The following is an 18,760-nucleotide window of genomic DNA, read 5'->3' on the forward strand; positions in this document are numbered from 1 at the left end:
GATTTTAAAACATAAAGTATCTTATTTTTATAGCAAAATGATCGTTTTTTTTCTCTTTTGTGAAGCTCTGAGTTAAAATGTCCTGGTGAGTGAGGCGTTTGTATTCCAGTGGTGTAGCTGAAACAGACAGGTCTGCAGCACACTGGTTTATTTTTAGACCTGCGTTGCCATTTTTATCCTGCAGAAATATTCATCAGTATCTTGCTGACAGGCCATCAGTTTTATAAATGTGCCAACCAGTCCAGATTTTGTTCTTTATCTCATTTTCCCTCCAACTCCTCTTTTCTCTCTGATTTGTTTATACAGCTATTTGGAGGAGGAGAGTGTTTTTTATTTCAATTCATTATTAGATACCTCAATTCAGAGATTTTCAACATCACACAGTTCATTCATCTAGCTGCTTCTGTTTACTCATTTCTGCTTATTGTTTAATGTGGGAAGCTGTTGCAGATCATTGTGAAAATCAGGGAAGAGAGCTGTGTACATCAGGGGCCTCTGTGGATACATGCAGTTTTTAGCTACCTTCTGCAAATGTGTTGCTTTATGTTTATATGTATATGTTCATTTATTTCCTGTCTCACACTTGGGCTTGGCAGTAGCTCAGCTTGCTTTCTAGTGGTGCTGTGCCTTCTTGGCCTGCCTCCTGACTCCCAGAGGCTATCTCAGTGTCCTTGCATAGAACAAGAAGCAGGTGAGCGAGCCCCTTTGTCTCTTCCATTCATGAGAGCTTTGTCATCATGTCCTCATCACCTTCCGCCTCAGAATATCCTCACCACAGGGATCAACATTTTAACATGCATGCAAATTTGAGCAGACCCAAAGCATTCAGACCCTAGAGACAGTGAATTTTGATTCTAAATACTTGAGTGATATAATAAACAATAAAACATAAGGACAGTCTCTGCAGTCAAGAGAAGGCAAGAGGCACATCCTCTTAAATAGAGCTGTTTATTATTATTATCATTCTTATTTGAGATAAGATCTCACTTTGTAGCCCGGATTGGACTGGTGCTTATTATGCAGGCCAAAACTGGCCTTACACTCAGAGTAATTCTACCACCTCAGCTTCCTCAGCTGGGTTTATAGGTACGAGCATTCATATCTAGCTCAGTATCTCATCTTTATAAACATCCAGCTTTCCAGTTTAGGATTGGGGTTCACTTGTCTGTTTAACACATCTCTGCTGAGTGTTACTTCAGGGCCTTGTGCATCAGTGCTTTGGAAGATGCTGTGGCTTGGGAAGCAGGACTCCTGACTTACAGAGGACACAGTGCTTTTAAGGAGGAAAGACTTAATGTGGATATTTTACACTGGTGACAGCATTCTAAGTCAGACTGAAGCACTGTCTCAGACTGGACACTGACGTTTGTAATTTGGCCTTCCATCCTAGCTCTGTTACCTTTGGTTATCTTTAGTTTTTCCGAGACCCGTCTGTAAAACTAATAGATAACTTAGAAGTTATTGTAAAAGTTTTTGAAAAGGTGTTGCTTATTTAGCAATGTACAGAAAATACTTAGTGTTAGCCAGGTATAGTGATGTACAACTGCAATCCCAGAGGTAGGAAGATCATGAGTTAAAGGCCAGCCTGGGTTACATACTGAGGCACTGACTCAAAACAAATCAAAACAAAAAGAAAACAACAACTAGAACCCCCCGCCCCCCGACACACACACACCTGACCACAACCACATTTAGTACATGGAACACAATGAGCATGTTAGAATTTGGGTCAGTGGCAACAGTGTGGAAATAATAAGTATTCTGAGTCTTTTTTTATTTACATTTTTATTTTATTTTGTTTTACAATTTATTCATTATATATCCTGATTGACGCCTCCTCCCTCAACTCCTGCCAGTCACACCCTCCCTCCCTCTTGCCCCCATCTTTTTACCTAGTCTACTGAAAGGGGGAGTTCTCCTCCTCTGCCATCTGCCCCATAGCTTATCAAGTCTCATCAGGACTGCCTGGATCCTCTTCCTCAGTGGCCTGGCAAGACCGCATCAGCAGAGGCAAGTGATCAAAGAACAGGCAATTTAGTTCATGACAAAGGCAGCCCCTGTTCCCCTTACTCGGGAACCCACGTGGAGAATGAGCTGCCAATCGGCTACATCTGAGCAGGGGGTCTAGGTCCTCTCCATGTGTGGTCCTTGGTTGGTGCATCAGTCTCTGCAGGACCCCCTGGGCCCAGATTTTTTAGCTTTGTTGGTCTCCTTGTGTGGCTCTTGTTCCCTCCCTGTCCTTCTATTCCCCACCCCCCTTCTTCCATTAGACTCCCTGTGCAACCTAGATATCCCTCAATGGAGGAATGGATACAGAAATTGTGGCACAATGGAATACTACTCAGTTATTAAAAACAAGGAACTCATGAAATTGCAGGCAAATGGATGGAATTAGAAAAGATCTCCCCGAGTGAGGTAATCCAGAAACAGAAAGACAGGCATAGTATATACTCACTTATAAGCGGATATTAGCCGTATAATATAGGATAGACATACTAAAGTCTACAGATCTAAAGAAGCTCAACTAAAGAAGCTAACACTAAAGAAGACCCTTGGGAGGATGCTTAACTCTCATTTAGAGTATCAAACAAAATAGATACCAGAATTGGTGGAAGAGAGGAAACAGAATGGGATTCTACTATAGAGGGTCCTCTGAAAAGCTCCAGCCAGTGGGATCAAAGCAGATGCTAAGACTCAAAGCCAAACTTTGGACAGAGTGCAGGGAGTATTCTGGGTCTTTTGTATTTCTTCAGCAGCCAGGAATTCTCTAGCTGTAGGTTGGGACAACTGACTGGTGGCTTGAACAGACAAGAATTTATTCATCATCAAAGAAGCCTGGGTAGCCCTGATTGAACATTGATTATTCAATAGTCATTAATAATCTGCATGGCAATTACTATTCAGGGCATAGGGGATTCATCTCCCAGTAAAAGCACAACCTTGCCTCTGCTCATGAAGTTTATGTTCTAGTTAGAGAGAGAGGAAAAAAAAAACAACATAAAAATTGTTGTTGTGTTAGAAAGTGGACTTGTAGAAGCTTTGTATAGGACGACCTATTTAAGTAGGCCATAATCAAATATCATAGTTTTAGAGTGCAGGTTAGGTGGAAACAGACCAAAAAGAATGGACTTACCGTCTCAAAGTGACTTTTAGTAAGTCATTAATCAGTCAAGAGTCATAAATCTACAATACTTGATAAAATTTGATTAATTAAAATCTTTCATGTTATATTTATAACAATTAACAGATATGGTAATAATTATTGACAGTAATATATGCTATATATTCTTAATGCTTAATAATGATAAAAAACAAACAAACCACACACTGTCCTGACCACAGAATCACCATAGAGCAGAGTACTCAGGATGAGAGTGGACTATGGCCAGTGCAGTACAGAGCACTCAAGATGAGAGTAGACAGTGACCACAGGCCCACTCTGAAGCAGGACACTCAGGGTGAGAGTTGACAGTGGTCATAGGACTCCTGCAGAACAGAACATTCAAGGTGAGAATATGCAGTGGCCACAGGGACCATTATACACACTGTATGTTTTAAGTAGTCTTTACACTGTTTCTAAAGCCGTGTACAGCTAACAGCTGACTACAGAACATTGGATCCCCTGGAGCTAGAGTCACAGTGAGCTGCCTGGTGTGGATGCTAGGAACTGAACTTAGACCCTGTAAAAGAGCAGCAAGTGATCTTTACCACTGTTAGTTCTCTCTAGCTCCTGGACAGCTTTCTTGAAATCTACCCCCCTGCCACCCCAGTTCAGGTGATTGTCAGGCCCATGGAAGGGGCCATAAGTGTACCTTTGTTCTTTTATCAGAAAGCCTTATGCCAGATAGTAATCTTGTAAGGTTCAGATAGTTGCCAGTTAATGACCTTCCTAACAGTTTAGGGTGTCATATTTCCCCAGGCCAGAGAAAAGACTCAGGTCCCTTCTCCCATTCTTCTGGTCATTAACGAAGACACTCTAGGCCTGAGTTTTGCCAGTGGTTGATTATGAGGGAGAGTCCAGCTCATTGTCTTCCAGTCCTGCTAGTATTTTACTTGCTGCCCAACACTAACATTGTTCTCATTTTTATAGACATTTTATAGTTGTTTGATAAGGACAATAAGAAAAGAGGCAATTGGTGAGATGGTACTTCAGTCTGGAACCCACACCCACAATCTGCTCTTACGAGAATGTGTGCACTGCTGACTGTGGTTCACAAAATAACTGTGAGGGTGGTGGCATTTAATCCTTAAAGAAAGCTTTGGTGGGAGACTGTTTCTGGGATCTCCCTGTCTACCTCTCCAGCACTGGGATTAGAGATGTACGACAGCATCACCAGTATTTTACCAAATGAGCTGTCTTCCCAGCTCCAGCATATTTTATGACCTAATTCATGATTAGTGTTAAGAACCAAAGTAACAAGTTAGAGAATTTTGGTTCTCTGTATGTCTATTTTGAACACATTTTTAGCCTCTCCTATTAGAAAGTTACTTGGGGGTTGGAATTCTAGAAGCCGGTAGTAGCCACATTGGATAATTGTTGTGGTCCATAAAGCTTAGAAGTTCATGTTATTAAAAGTTGTTGGTGTAGATGGGGAATAAAGAAGAATGTTTCTGTCAGTTTGAGGAGTAACTCAGGTGCACGTGGAGCCGACTCCCTGTTGTGCTCCATTTGGGAAACATGAAGCAATATGACTGGAGGGGAGCTGATTAAGGAACAGAAAAATAAAGTTGGATTTAGCATTGTCAGATTAATGAGAAAGACATTGGAGCATTCATGTAAGTATAGTATACTGTTGCTGAATCCAACTGTGAGGGTTGGATATATCTCCTAGTATAGGAGATTCATGTTCTAGTTATTAGATTTGGCACGGTCTGGCTTTTGGCAAGTTGTTTAACTTCTGAGATGGTTCTTCATCTGTAAAATTAGGTACTAGCACAAGCCCCCTCTCCATTTTTTAAAATAAGTTTTCATGGGGTTGACTGGGCAGTTCATAATAGCACCTTGTGGGATGCTGAAAGAATTTGTTAAGACGGCATCTGTAAAGTGTTTGCTGCTGTTTGGCACGTGTTAGGTACTCAGGCCTACATAAAGCTTCAGCCTACATAAAAGGCCTGCTCTAGCCATGGGCGCAATCCAGGTACAGACTCCACAGTATGGAGTAGTGTAAAGTGAATGATACAATGATGGAAGTTTTAATTTAAGGGACTATGAAACAAGATTAATTGCAGTTTCCTTTGAGAAAAGGATTATTAATAATTTTTCTTTCTATCTTCCTCTCCTTTTACTCCTCATCTCATTGCTAACAGTTATTGAGAACTTACTGTGTCCAGGTACTTTGGCAAACACATGATATACATTGCCCTGTTTAGTATTTTCCCAGTCTAGTATGGTGGGAATCAGCAGTTGTTGAATCTTTACAAGGATTCTGTGAGACAGTGTTAACTTTACAAATAAATAAACAGTAGAAATTGGCAGATTTGGGATTTGAACTTGGCCTTATTGTTCATGAGCGTAATGATTTATTTTATTGAGTTTGTATTAAAATAACAAAAGCCTAAGCCTTTTCTGTATAGTGTCTTAATAATCCTGTGATGTAAGGTGGTAACCATTCAGATCCCTGCTCTCGGCAGCCCCTTCTGCTCTACCCTCACATTTTGGGGTAAGGAAAGCTATGAGCAGTTTGGCTTTATGAAATCACATGCCTGCATGAGGATTGATAGCCTTCTCATTCTTATATGGTATTTGCATTTTTAAAGAGGACATGGCATTAACTGAAATGAATCCTTGCTTAGAAAGGACTTGAGTTAACCAGGCAATGACAAAATCCGTCAACAACCATGACTTGGTGCTGGCCAAGATTGACCTGTAAGTGAACTCTGTTTTTCAGTTCTCTTTATTTCTGTTCCAAACCCGTAGGTGAACTAGTGGTAGGTGCTTGGATATTTTCTGTTTGCATGTTTGAGTTTGGTTTGTGTTTTTTAAGTGACATGTGCACTCAGGGAGGCAGAAGCATGCAGATTGCTGTGAGTTTGTGGCCAGCCTGGTCTAATGCAAGTCTAGGACAACCAAAGCTACACAGAGTCTCAAAAAACAAACAAACAAACAAAAAACCAAAACAAACAAAAAAGTGACATGCTGGAGTTTCCTACAGTATTTTAGGTTAGACAGAGGTGGTGAAAGGAAAGATGGGAGAGGGCTGCTTGTGGGAACCTGTGAGAATTGCCTAAGAGACATGGAGCATTATTTTGGCATAAGACTATAGTAAAGTTGGCATCAGAATTTTAAAGTGTATATGACCCCAAACTGGAGTTGTGGGAGTTCACATATCTAGGTTTATTCATAAAATTTAGGTTTTTTTGAAAAATAATAAGAAAGTTTTTACTGCCTGTCCTTATTTGTATCACTTTCACTATTCCTTTTTAATAAAAATGCAGGAAGTTACTGGTGTTTTATGAACTTGCACCCTGCATGCTTCTCTTCTTTGTTCTTTGTTAAAAATGAGCTGGCATATGTTAGACTACGTTAGCATTTGCTCAGAGGGACTTCAGTGCTTTCTAAATTCAGCTCTGCTAAGCCTGTAGACTGTTTGCTTGAATCAATGGAGACTGCTATTTTTAGCAACAAAAGGGAATTGAAATAGCAATTTTCTTCCCATGCAGTAGATCCCTAGGAGGAATACTGATGCAAGCTTTCTGTCATTTTCTATCCATCCCACTGCCCCAAGCACTCGGGAATGGCAGCTGTCACGGTTTGTGGCAGTATTAATCTTTAATCAATCGAGTGTTTTCTGCATTCAGGTGTTGCAGAGGGAGGGGTAGTCACAAAAGGAACCTGCTTGGAATAACTCAGCTCATATGCATGGGCTCTGCAGTCAGAGTTTAGTGGGCAGAAGCAGGGAAGAGATGGGAGAGCTAAAAATAGCATGTTTGCTTCCAGTGTTCCTCTAGTCTATTTTTGATGTTTGATTTTGATAAGGTTGATTGGGCTCTTACTAAAAATATCTGTTCCTAGCAAGTTGAGGACAAAAAGAGTAGAATATTTTTAACTTACACAAACTAAAGTACTTTTTGTTGACTGTATAAAATCTGGAAGTAGAGTCCTGGTCAGTTGCCAGTATTTTATATAATGTGTAGCAAGCGAAATACTTCTGGATGCCAAGTTGGGATATTCTTTATAGTTGTCAGTTTTCATCTTCTCAAACACTTGCAAATATGGGTTCTGGTGTTATATTTATCTGTACAGATGTAAGCCTTAAAAAAAAAATCTCCTTTCCCCATTTGCTTTCTTTCTCACCTCATTGTACTCATGGCCATCCTTTGTACTTCCCCAACCCACAAGGTAGCTTTTTTTGTGTGTATGCTGTGCAAAGCAGTTGAAATATCTCCCCTTACTCCATAACAAAATGGGATCTGAGACTACCCACTGTTAACCCAAGAAGCAGATCTTAGGGATGAGAATAGTGAACCTGGAATCTTTTACTAATCTAAAGTGGCTGCTTTCCCCCCATCTAATCCTATTTGCAATGGGTCACTGCAGAGGAGCCCTGGAACCAGGAGCCAAGTGGTTATTCTCCAGCATTGAACACCAGCTCTTTCCAAGGAGATCTAGACTCCTTTGAAAGCATGTGTCTAACAGGCTCTTTAGAAACAAGCATCTTGAAATTACATTAAAAAAAATCTCATTTTAGATGATTGATTCTTGTATGATGCTGAGGGGCTGAAGTGTATGGGCTGTGTTATTTCCAAATAGGAATGAATAAAGCAGTAAGTCTTGTCGCAGGAGACCAATTTTCTGTTCAGAATCTTACTCATTCACTTATTCATCCATCCATTTTCAGCAAAGCTTCATGAATTATATCATTAAAATAATTTTTAAAAATATTTATGTAAATGAGTGTTTCACTTGCATGTATGTGTATGTACATGCCTGATGCCCATTGAGGTCAGAAGAGGACATTGGGTTCCCTGAAACTGGAAGTATAGATGGTTTATAAGTTATCATGGTGCTGGGACCAAACTCAGATTGTCTGCAAGAGCCATAAGTGCTCTTCACCACTGAGTTGTTTTTCCAGCCCCCAAAAATATATATTTTTATTTTAACCAGTCACAGTCCTAGCAGTGGAGACTCATACATCTCTATCCTGTGGAAACCTGTCTTATTAATTCCATAAGGTGAAGTATAGAAGACTGTGAGATCCTAATAGTATAGTTGTCAAGGAAGGGGCAAGGAGAATAGATGATCAAGTGAAAACCTCCAGGATGGAAGCAGGACTCTGCCATGAGTATGTCTCAGTCCATTTGAGTTGCTAGAACAGCTGCAGAAATTTAGAAAGCCAGAAACTTAAGTCCTCATCATACTGCATGCTGAAAGTCCAAGGTCAAGGTGCCAACAGGCTTGCTTGTATTATAAAAGTGTTTTTCAGGTCCGTGACTTGCTGTACCCCTGGAATGCGTTTCCTTGCATGGCAGGCTAAATGAGGGCAGTGAGGCTCAATGAAGGCTACATGCTCTATGAAGCCTAGATGAATCCCATGCAAAAAGGTATACACCTTATGGCATAAACACTTCCTAAAGGCCCCACCTTGGCCTACTATTAGATTGGCCATTGAATTTCAACACCTTAATTTTAGAAAGGACACATTCAAACCAAAGCAGAATATATACTGAAAATTAAAAGAAGTATGCTTGTGAAGAGAGTGTTATCTTGGAGGAAGTGGACACATTCCAGCATAACTGGTGTAAGGTAACATGCCGAGGACTTGATAAAAGAGGAGAGTAGGGGGTTTATTTCTTTCATTCACTAATTCATTCATCCACCAAAACTTCACTAGTCATCTCCTTTCGAAGTCACTGGCTTAGCAGTTGGCCCGTGGAAAGAGACAGGCACAGCAGGCAGGTTTTAGGCAGGAAAGTGATGTTCAGATTTGTACTTTGGAGTGATCGCTTTGGTGCAGGTGTGGAAAATGAATACGGGAGGAATAAGGATGAAGTGTCACAAATGCACTAGAGGCTGTTTTAGGAGTTCCTGTGAAAGATGAATGATAGGAGCTCCAGGTGGTGGAAGTGGGAAGTAGTGAATGGATTTGTGGTTTTGATTTTATGTAGTTGACAGGAGGAGATATTGCCATTGTCACTTCCTGGTAGAGGAATGAGATTATAAAGTAGTTTCTAAAAGTGATAATTCTTTTTTAAATGTTTATTTATATGTTTATTTTATGTGCATGTATGTGCTTGAGTATTTGTATGTGCACCATTGTGTGCAAGAGCTTGCAGAAGTCAGAAGAGAACATCGGATCCCCTTTAACTGGATTGCAGGTGGTTATAATTGGATTCTAGGAATTGAACCCAAGTTCTTTGCAAGAGCATCCAGTGCTCTTAACCACAGAGTCACTGGAAAATGATTATTGTTAATTGTATATAGCATGCATTGAGTGAGAATGGAGCAAAGGCCCCATTCCATAAGTTCTGTGTGTAACCGTGATAATTTTTAGAGCTTACTGGATAACACCAGTAAGCAGATATTTTCATAAAGTCCTTTCATGATCCAATGATATTTTACTTTTGCCTTTCAGGGCCTATAATAATGACTTCGGTAAGGTAGACATTTATTTTTCACCTTTAAATAGTAGATATTTTACATATGCTTGGTTCTCCATGATAGTCTGGGACAGAAGAAAAGAAAAAAAATTTAAAAAGAAGACATAGAAATGGTTATTAGGGGATTTGAAACCAGAGGCCTCTACCCTTAAAGTGACTTCATGGTTAAAGAGACCTCTAGAGCCCTAGTCATTTTTGAATCGTGTAGAGGAAAAGGAAATGGCTTCTATAAGACAGCTTAGCATCTTTCTGCCAGAATTCAGTTGCATAGCCAACCTAACTGCATTGGAAGTTGGACTAAATATGTATCCCAGGGCATTATGTTCTGCGCCAGGACTTAGTACTCTCTCCTTCTTACTTTTTGAGATGGAAGGTGTTCTCTGTAGTTAGGCTGGTCTGGAACCTCTCATGTAGCCCAGGCTGGCTTAGAAATTACATACCTCCTTTGTCATCCTCCCACAGTCTGGAGCATGTGCCATTATTATACCTGAGTAAAAGCAATTTCCCCACAAGAAAGGAAGGGAAGGAAGCATGGTTAGTAGAGAAGATAGCTAGCAGGCCCTGACTCGGGGGTATACATGAAAGATAGGCACCCAGTATAGTTTTTATGCATTGCATTTTTTCATTTCATTGTAGGTCTGAGTGCTTACTTTTTGATGTGTGCATGTGTGCTTGTGTGCACGCACATGCAATGTATTTTAAGAAACAAGCAAGACCAATTAGGAATACTTCTAGATATTTGTTTCCCAAAGAGAAACCAAGAAAATATCTTGAGTGTTTTCAAGTCATTTTTTTCTATCTTTGTCTATCTCTCACTAATCGGTTAGTAGAAACTAATGCATTTTTTAAAATAGAAATCAAACAAATAAATAATGAGCAGATAATTTTTATTACATTATATTTAGAAAATAATGATTCATCTTAAGAAAATCTTAAGTGATTTTTGGGAAGCACTGCTTCCTGAGAAACTGGAGTAGAAGAAGTGGAACTTGCTGGCTCTGTTTTGCTACTTTTGTGTGTGTATTAGTAAAGAGCCTTGTTTTTATTTTTTAATTTTTTTTGGAAATGCAATGCCTGCACATGACTGAAAAATTTAACAGTGAAAAGAATTAATAACACCAAAAACAATCTTTCTCTAATTTCTATAAGCTGCCACCAGCAGACTCTTGATTTAAGGTGATGTTTTGCATAGCTTCCTAAGTTTAACAATGGAGTTTAACTGCCCTAACAGTAAGTATGGTCAGATCTTCACAGAACCACAGAGCTATTTTTTATAAAAATACTAAACTTGAATCATGTTAATGAAGTTGTAGCTTTAAAGCAAAACAGGACATTTCTTGTAATTGTACTTCAACTTCTGTCTTCATTTTTTTTTCTACATTCATTGGATTTTTTTATTTTTTTATTTTTTAGCTTTCAAGATAGGGATTCTCTGTGTATCTTTGGCTGTCCTGGATTCACCTTGTAGACTAGGCTGGTGATCCTCCTGCCTCTGCCTCTGCCTCCCTGAGTGCTGGGATTAAAGGCATGCACTATCGCACTGGCTAGGATAATTTTTTTTCTTTAATTAACTAAGAATTACTTGTTTGTATTGTATATTATTTAAAGTATTATATTTCTAAGTATATGTCCTGGAAAATAGCCCCCTCCCAATTGTCTGGCCATTGTGTATAACATTGATTATTATGGAGCTGAGGTGCCTGAAAGAGGCTCTCTTCTTCTAGTTTCTTTGTCACACATGCTTTTTTATTTTTTTTTAATTAATGAAAGAAAAGATAAGTAAAAACATTGATTTTCATGGTGACATAAAGAGCATGATAAGGAAGTCTAGTGTTATCCTGGATGTATGCTAAAACAGAAAAAGGCATTCAGTGACAAATAAGTTTTAGGCCAGATTCACGAGAACCCAAAAGACCACCAGGAGTCAAGTCCGTTGTAAAACACATGAGGATCTTTTTTATTACAAGCTATAGCTCAGGCTCATACCCTCCCACCAGAGTGGTTGAGAGCAAGAGCCTCATGCTAAGGTTAGGTGGTTGATTTAAAGATTCTGGTCCCTCCCAGCATGCCCAAAGCAGGGAAATTCCTGCCTGCCAAGTGCCTGTTGGTTGAAACACAAAAGGGGATATTGCATTTTGAACTGATTGGCTATAGGAGGGCCCCAAACCTTTAATTGTCTGGCTTCCCTTGTTTGGCTGTCCTAGAAGAGAAGGGCTGGTTTCCTAGCAACTGCATCTCTAGTGGGCAGGAAAAGAATGCAATAAGGCTGGTTCTTCCCTGCAAGTGGCTGGACATGTCTCTACCTGTCTGGCCTTTGTTCAGGCTTGTGCTTTAAACTTTGATTCAATAACTGAAAAAATAATTTTTAATTCTTTGGTCTTTCATGAGGGAGTCTGACTGAAGTATGGAGTATAGTTATACTGTGTTATGGGCTTATGAATTGTGACAAGTGTACCATACTCATGTAGGGTGTTAACAGAATGGTGAGTAAGGATAGAGGTAACTCTTTGTACTGACTTCACTCTTTAAAAATTGTGCATCTAAAGGCATCTGAAAAGTTAAAAATGTATTTTAAACTGTTTATCAAAAACAAAAAAAAAGTTTTTTGGAGAAAATACTCCCAACTCTACTATTATACTAGGGTAGAAAAACATGATCTAAAAAAACATGTGCTTCAACACAGGAGGGAGGCAAGAAAATTCCAAGATGGTGTTCCAACATCTGGTTAAGAGAATGAGCAGGCCAGAGTGCAGCAGGAGAAGAGCTGGAGTGCTTGGGGTGCTGTGTGGAGAACTGTAGCATGAGGTTGTTAAAACATGGATGTATATACCTGCAGTCTTAGCACTAGGGAAGTATAGACAGACACAGGGATGAGAAGATCCTCCCACTGAGCAAGTATGAGGCCAGTTGGGATTACATGAGACTCTTGTAAAGAAACAAGCAGCAGCAAATTGAAGTTTTCAGGGGAGAGAGGAGGACTTAAAAGACCACAGAAAGGTAGAGGGACAAATTTGTATCTAGGAAAGATAGAAAGGTGACTGGGAAGTGAAATGTAATTACAGTCTAGTGTTCGGTTCTGGGTGGATATTTTACCATAAAATTGTATAACAAAGACCTTTACTGGCTTTTGTCCTTGCTTGCAGAAGGAGAGGGAGAAGGAGAGAGGGAGAGAGAGAAGGAGGGGAAGGGAGAGCAGGGGAGAGGTAGGAGAGGCCATGTGGGAGCCTGCTCCTAAATCCTGATTGTTTGTTTGTTTGTTTGTTTGTTATTCCAGGTGGGCCTTTGGTAGTTGAAGCTAAATAATTGTTCATGCCAGAAAGACTGTGATTAGAGGTTGCATCTTTGAACCTAGCAGTAAATGTGCTTATCTCTGGTTTGGGAAGGAGAATTAGGACTGGGTTCCCTCCTGTGTATTTGAAACCTGAACTTGAGTGGAAGTCCTAGTTACTGATTACTATAGGAATGTATTGCAGTGTTTTACACAGTAAAGAAATACAAGAAAATACAACAGGACAATTCAACATTGTGAGTGGTAAAATGCTGTAGGTCACAGAGTTTTGCAGAGTACTTGTAGGCATCAGAGGAAAGAAAGGCTTCTTTTGCCGTAAGTGTTCTGGAACAGCAGTTCCAGATGGAGCCTGGAGGAGGCTTTGAAAGGAACAAAGTAGGAATGAGGGTCTGGGATCTTAAAGAAGCAGAAGAGTCTTAAAGAGAAGAAAAAGGGAGAGTTGGAAATAGCTAGCTTGTGCTTGTTCTTGGCTTGCCTTGTGCTGGTGTGTCAAGAAGAGAATACAGGATGAAATCTGGAACCTTGGGTCTTCAGAGACGAGATGAGAATGCTGGTTAGCTTTGTATAGATAGTTTTAAATGTGTTACAGAATGTATGAATGAATGGTCTTTACAAACAAAGCTATAACAATAAAAACACATAGATAACCTTGGAAATTACCATGCAGCCACTTTTGAGAACTGACAATAGAAGAAGTTAAGTATTTGTTTTGTGCTCACATCCAAGTTCTTTGTTATGGCAACCAATTAGTGAGGGGGGTGGGGGGTGCTTGGTGGAGATATTCCAGCTAGTTAATGAGGGAGAATTATAGATTCAGATGTCACTTTTGCAGCCTAATGAAGTAATAGATCGCTGGACAGTGATGATGCATGCCTGTAATCCTAGCACTCAGAAGGCAGAGGCAGGCAGAGCTGTGTGAGTTTGAGGCCATCCTAGTCTACAGAGTGAATTCTAGGATACATAAAGAAACCCTGTCTTGAAAAACCAAACTGGGGTAGCGGTTAGGAATAATGGATCATAACAGTGATCACCTATAGCGGTTAACCCAGCAAACAGATCACTGGACTTAGGGAGCATTTGAACACACACAAAAAAATTAAATCTGAACTTCATCAAGTATCTATATCCAACTACCAAAGAATAGAAGAACATGTTTTATTAGGGGAATGCAGTCAGCAAATGACAGTCTGAGAAAGCAGAAACCCATTATCCAGGATATTCGCTTGTAAATTGAGTTGAGGGTGAGAAAGGAAAAGAGAGGAAAAACAGAGACCATTGTAGACATTTGATGACCATTTTACTTTTTTATGTATTTATTTTTTGACATGAATTAACATGATGTTTGGGACTAACTTTAAAATCTGAGCTCAGTGGATAAAACCCACCCTCAAGCCTCACAGACCTCACTTCAATCTAAGAACCCTTGGTAGAAAGAGAGAACTGCATCCTGAAAGTGGTCCTCAGACCTCCAGATCTGTACTGTGGCACCATGCTCTGCATGCACTTACTCTCTTACACCCACATCTGGATACACATACCTGCACACATGCCTGCACACACACACACAGATAAACATTTTTAAAATATAAAATCTGAGATGAGAGAGAGTATATATAAATGAAGTAAGAGTGATCTGAAATTGATCATTGGTTCATTGGACCATAGTTACATGAAGGTTTGTTTTCTGTACTTTTTAGTTTTTTTTTCTTTTTTCTTTTCTAAAAAGATTTTAAAACCATCTGAAAAACAATGGTGGCTTATCAGGCACTTCATAAATGTACATTTCTTTGAGTGGCACTAGGAAACGAATATCTTTTTTCACTGAGCATAATGCTATATTTGTGTTGTATGTGTCATAGTTCATTTTACTACTGTTAATTATACATTGTACGTCTACCTCATTCTACTTACTCATTCTTCTATAGATTAATATTTAGGCTTTACTAGCATATAGCATAAACACTAGCAAAGCTACCACAAACATCTTTTGGTAGACCTCAGACACTCTTTTCTTGAGGATTGCTGGCTTGTAAGGCAAACATCTCTTTAGTTCTAAACATATTGACAAATAGTTCTTTCAAAACGATTGTGTCAGTTTGGTACTACTGGTAAGATATGAGAACTTCGGCTTCTTTACATCGTTGCTAACACTTGAGATTTCAGTCCTTTCACTTTGAGATGTTGTGGTGGGTAGTTAGCTCTAAATTTGAATACTGTTGTTGCTTATTTATGTATTTACTTATTTCACTGAGAATTGAAACTAGGCCCTTGTGCATGGGAAGTTCTGTGTTCTACCACTAAGCTGCACACCAAGCCCTAATATTGCTGTTTTAAAATCAAATATTGGACTAGTGTTTTTGGGTATCATTGATGTTCTCTAGCTGGGCCACTTCTTTATAGCTCTTAAACTAAACTATTCCTCTTCTTTCTCAGTTGTTACAGGTAGCACTGATGGAATTGGAAAGTCGTATGCAGAAGAGGTACGTGATTTTCATGATCTGTTTTAAAAATTAGAAAAATAAAATAATCTCTTACAATAATAGTTTTGATTCAATTTCATTACACTTTTTTGTTTTCTTTATTTTTAGACAGGGTCTTACTATGTAGCCCTGGCTAGCCTGAAACTCTTCATGTAGACCAGGCTGGCCTCAAACTCCACAGAGATCCTCTGCCTCCTGGGCACTTTTATTTATTTATTTTTTTTAAGATTTTAATTTATTTGTGTGTGTATGTGTGTGTGTGTGTGTGCGTTTATGCCACACAGGAAGCCAGAAGAGGGCATTGAATCCCCTGGAGCTGGAATTACAGAGAGTTGTGAGCAGCCTTACATGGGTGCTGGGATCTGAGTTTGGGTCCCCTGCAAGAACAGAACATTCTTAAATGCTGAGCCATCTCTCTAGCCCATATTTATTTATTTGTGTATATGTGTCTGTAGATGCATGCACACCACAACATGCAGGTGAAGGGCAGAGGACAACTTGTGGGGACAGCCAAGTCTTTCATTCCAACATGTGGGTCCAGTGGATTGAATTCAAGTCATTAGGCTTGGTGGCAAAAGTACTTTTACCCACTGAGCCATCTTGCTGGCCCTGGGCGTTATGCTAGGAAGGTCTCTACTGCTGAGATGTATTGTCTCAGCCCTTATTCAATGACACTTTGAGAAATGCAAGCCAGTTTTCATATAAAATTGAATTTGCCTCCTCATGATTAGGTCATGGTAAACATTTTTAACAGAAATGGCAATAAAAATATTAAACCTCCTGACCTCATCCTTTCAAGAGGCACAACACACCATGTGCCCTATTATTGATGGTGTAAAGACAAATAATTCATTAAGATGTTTATTACAATTTATTATAAAAGTAAGAAGGAATATGTGACATGATACTTTGGGATTCTATATACCTTATTTTCTAGCTAATTTTTAGCTCAAAGCTATTCACACCCAGTGACTATTTAGCCTGAATTAGTTTACTATAATAGTTTAGTGATTTTCTAATACATCTCTTCCTCTGTACCCTAAGCTAGTCTATATCTAACATATTGTGTAGGCCAGGCTGACCTTAAGCTCATGGCCATCCTTGCTCTAGAGTTACAGTCCTGAGCTACCATGCCTGGCTGGTGTGTTTCTATAAACAAGAGCTTTTCCTGTCCTTCCTCCTTTGTTAAAATGTGTTTCTCTCTCTTTCTCTCTCTCTCTCTCTCTCTCTCTTTAAGTATCAGTATGGGCTAATGGATTCTGAAGTGTTTTTATAGCAGATTAATTTAGCAAATTACCAGGCCTTGTTATTTTTATAAAAAATGATCTTCCACAGCTCATTTGCAGTATTACGTGTTACTTAATAAAAGCTGACTTTAGAATTTACAACCGGGAATTAGTTTACTGAATCACTTTATGCTTTACATCACCCAGAGTGCTGCTCATTTGTAAAGTTTCTGGTAGTTCAGTACAAAGTTTTAAGCTGTTAATGTTCTTTCTCTACATCTGTACTTCTGTGTCTCTATGACAGGAACACGTTGCTGTGAATGTTTTTTTTTACTCTGTGCAACATTACAAAGTGTATGTAGAAGACTGTTTTCAAGAAATTATTTTATTCATTAGCAGTGGTTAATGGACTTCACCTTGGTTGCCCTTTAATTTCAATGCCAATGCTACTTATTATTGTGACAAAATACCCAACAAAAGCAGCCCAGGGAAGGCTTAGTTTAGCTCCCAGTTCAAGGGTAGAGAAGTTAGGGCTACAAGACCTCAAGGCAGCTGACTATCTTATATCTCTAATCATGAATTAGCAATACATGTGCTCAGCTTTTTAACAATGATCCTGAGACCTAGCCATGGGGTGAACTGCCCATGCGTAGTCTTCTCTCCTTAGTTAGACTTTTCCAGAGTCATTCTCATGGACACACTGGGAAGTGTGTTTCCATGGTGATTCTAAATCCAGTTGACAATGACGATTAACCATAAGTTCCAAATACAAATTTTAAGATTGATATAAGAACTGCTGACATTTTAGCTGTAGTTTTTTTCCCCCATTAATAACTGTTCTATGTATTTAGCCTATGACAGCTTTTTAAATCCTAAATTGGAAATTACCCAAGCTGTAGCATATAACAATGTAAAAAAGCCCACAGGTACCTTGTAGGTAGGCCTAAAATAAAAAGTAGAAGCCACTATTTTTCCAAAATGGCTTGAGATTTAAATGCTTGGTTAGTTCTGGGCAATCTTTTTTGGAAAATGTTCATTTTGGATCACCAACTCAATAAATATGTTTTAATTGTCACCTAGTGAGAATTCCTTAAAATGGGAATACAGCTAATTTATGTTTTATAATGAACTTCAGAGATGTGATTCAAATCTCTTATTGTTTTCAGTTAGCAAAGCGTGGAATGAAGATTGTCCTGATCAGTAGGTCCCAGGACAGACTGAATCAGGTTTCCAGCGACATTCGTAAGTTTTCATATTTTAAATCCAGATCATCAAACTAGTGTAGCCAACCTAAGTTGTGTTTCAAGCAGTACCTAGTAGCACATTCCTTTAGTGTTAAGTAAATGCTGAAACTGCTTTTCGTATTGCTAATGGCATGTTTTAAATTTCTAATATAAAATAAAAAGATTGTTGAGACAGCTTCATTGTTCAGCCTTGAACTTGTTACATAGCAGATTGGCTTTGAACTTGGGATCCTTTTGTGTCAGCATCCTCAATGCTAAGATTATGTTTTGTTTTAATTTAGAAATTTTTATAACTCTTCAAAAAAACTTCATCAATTTCATCTAAAGAATTATTGTGATGTCTTTTAATTACACATATAGTTCAGATAAGAGTCGAATTAACTATTTTACCATATTCTACTAAAATAAGTTACTATTAAAAAATATCCTAGAATACTTTGAATTTTAGTGTTTCTAAATGCCTGGTGCATGCGATGGAGATCCGCTGGGACAGGAACCAGCGCATGTGACAGGGAAGCTATCGTCTTCCATGCCAGTTAGTGATACTGAATTCTGTACCTGAACTCTGACATGCAGACTTAGCCGATTGACTTAACCGAGTGGATAGATAATAGTGCTGGCAGTTTTCTTGGTAAAGCACTGTACTGTCTAATGTGAGCACACTTCTCAATGTGATGTGCAATGCTTGTATGGTTGTACTGGTCTATTCAGGTGGTTCGCTGGAATGAGTTGTGCTTGCCCTGAACTTCTGCTAGGTAATCTGTAATGATGAGGTATTGTGAAAGGGAGACTTACACCTTTAAAGGTATGTTGCTGGCTCTGAAAAAAATGAGTTCTTTCAGAAATTGCTTTTCAGTTGGCATGACTAAGATTAAGTGTAAAATACTCAAAAACTTGTAAGAAGTAAAAAGAAATTTGAAATTT

At 39.0% G+C, this 18,760-nt stretch overlaps 1 protein-coding gene across 1 annotated transcript in view; it reads left to right on the plus strand.

Annotated features, from left to right (window-relative positions):
- Hsd17b12 (hydroxysteroid 17-beta dehydrogenase 12) overlaps window positions 1-18,760 on the plus strand; it is a 129,981-nt gene that overhangs the window by 25,006 nt on the left and 86,215 nt on the right. The window contains exons 2-3 of the mRNA XM_021627339.2: window positions 15,320-15,366; window positions 17,759-17,834. Of these exons, the coding sequence (XP_021483014.1) occupies window positions 15,320-15,366; window positions 17,759-17,834 (123 nt within the window). The remainder of the gene's footprint in view (window positions 1-15,319; window positions 15,367-17,758; window positions 17,835-18,760) is intronic.

This window comes from Meriones unguiculatus, chromosome 18, assembly GCF_030254825.1.
Source record: "Meriones unguiculatus strain TT.TT164.6M chromosome 18, Bangor_MerUng_6.1, whole genome shotgun sequence".
Lineage (NCBI taxonomy): Eukaryota > Metazoa > Chordata > Mammalia > Rodentia > Muridae > Meriones > Meriones unguiculatus.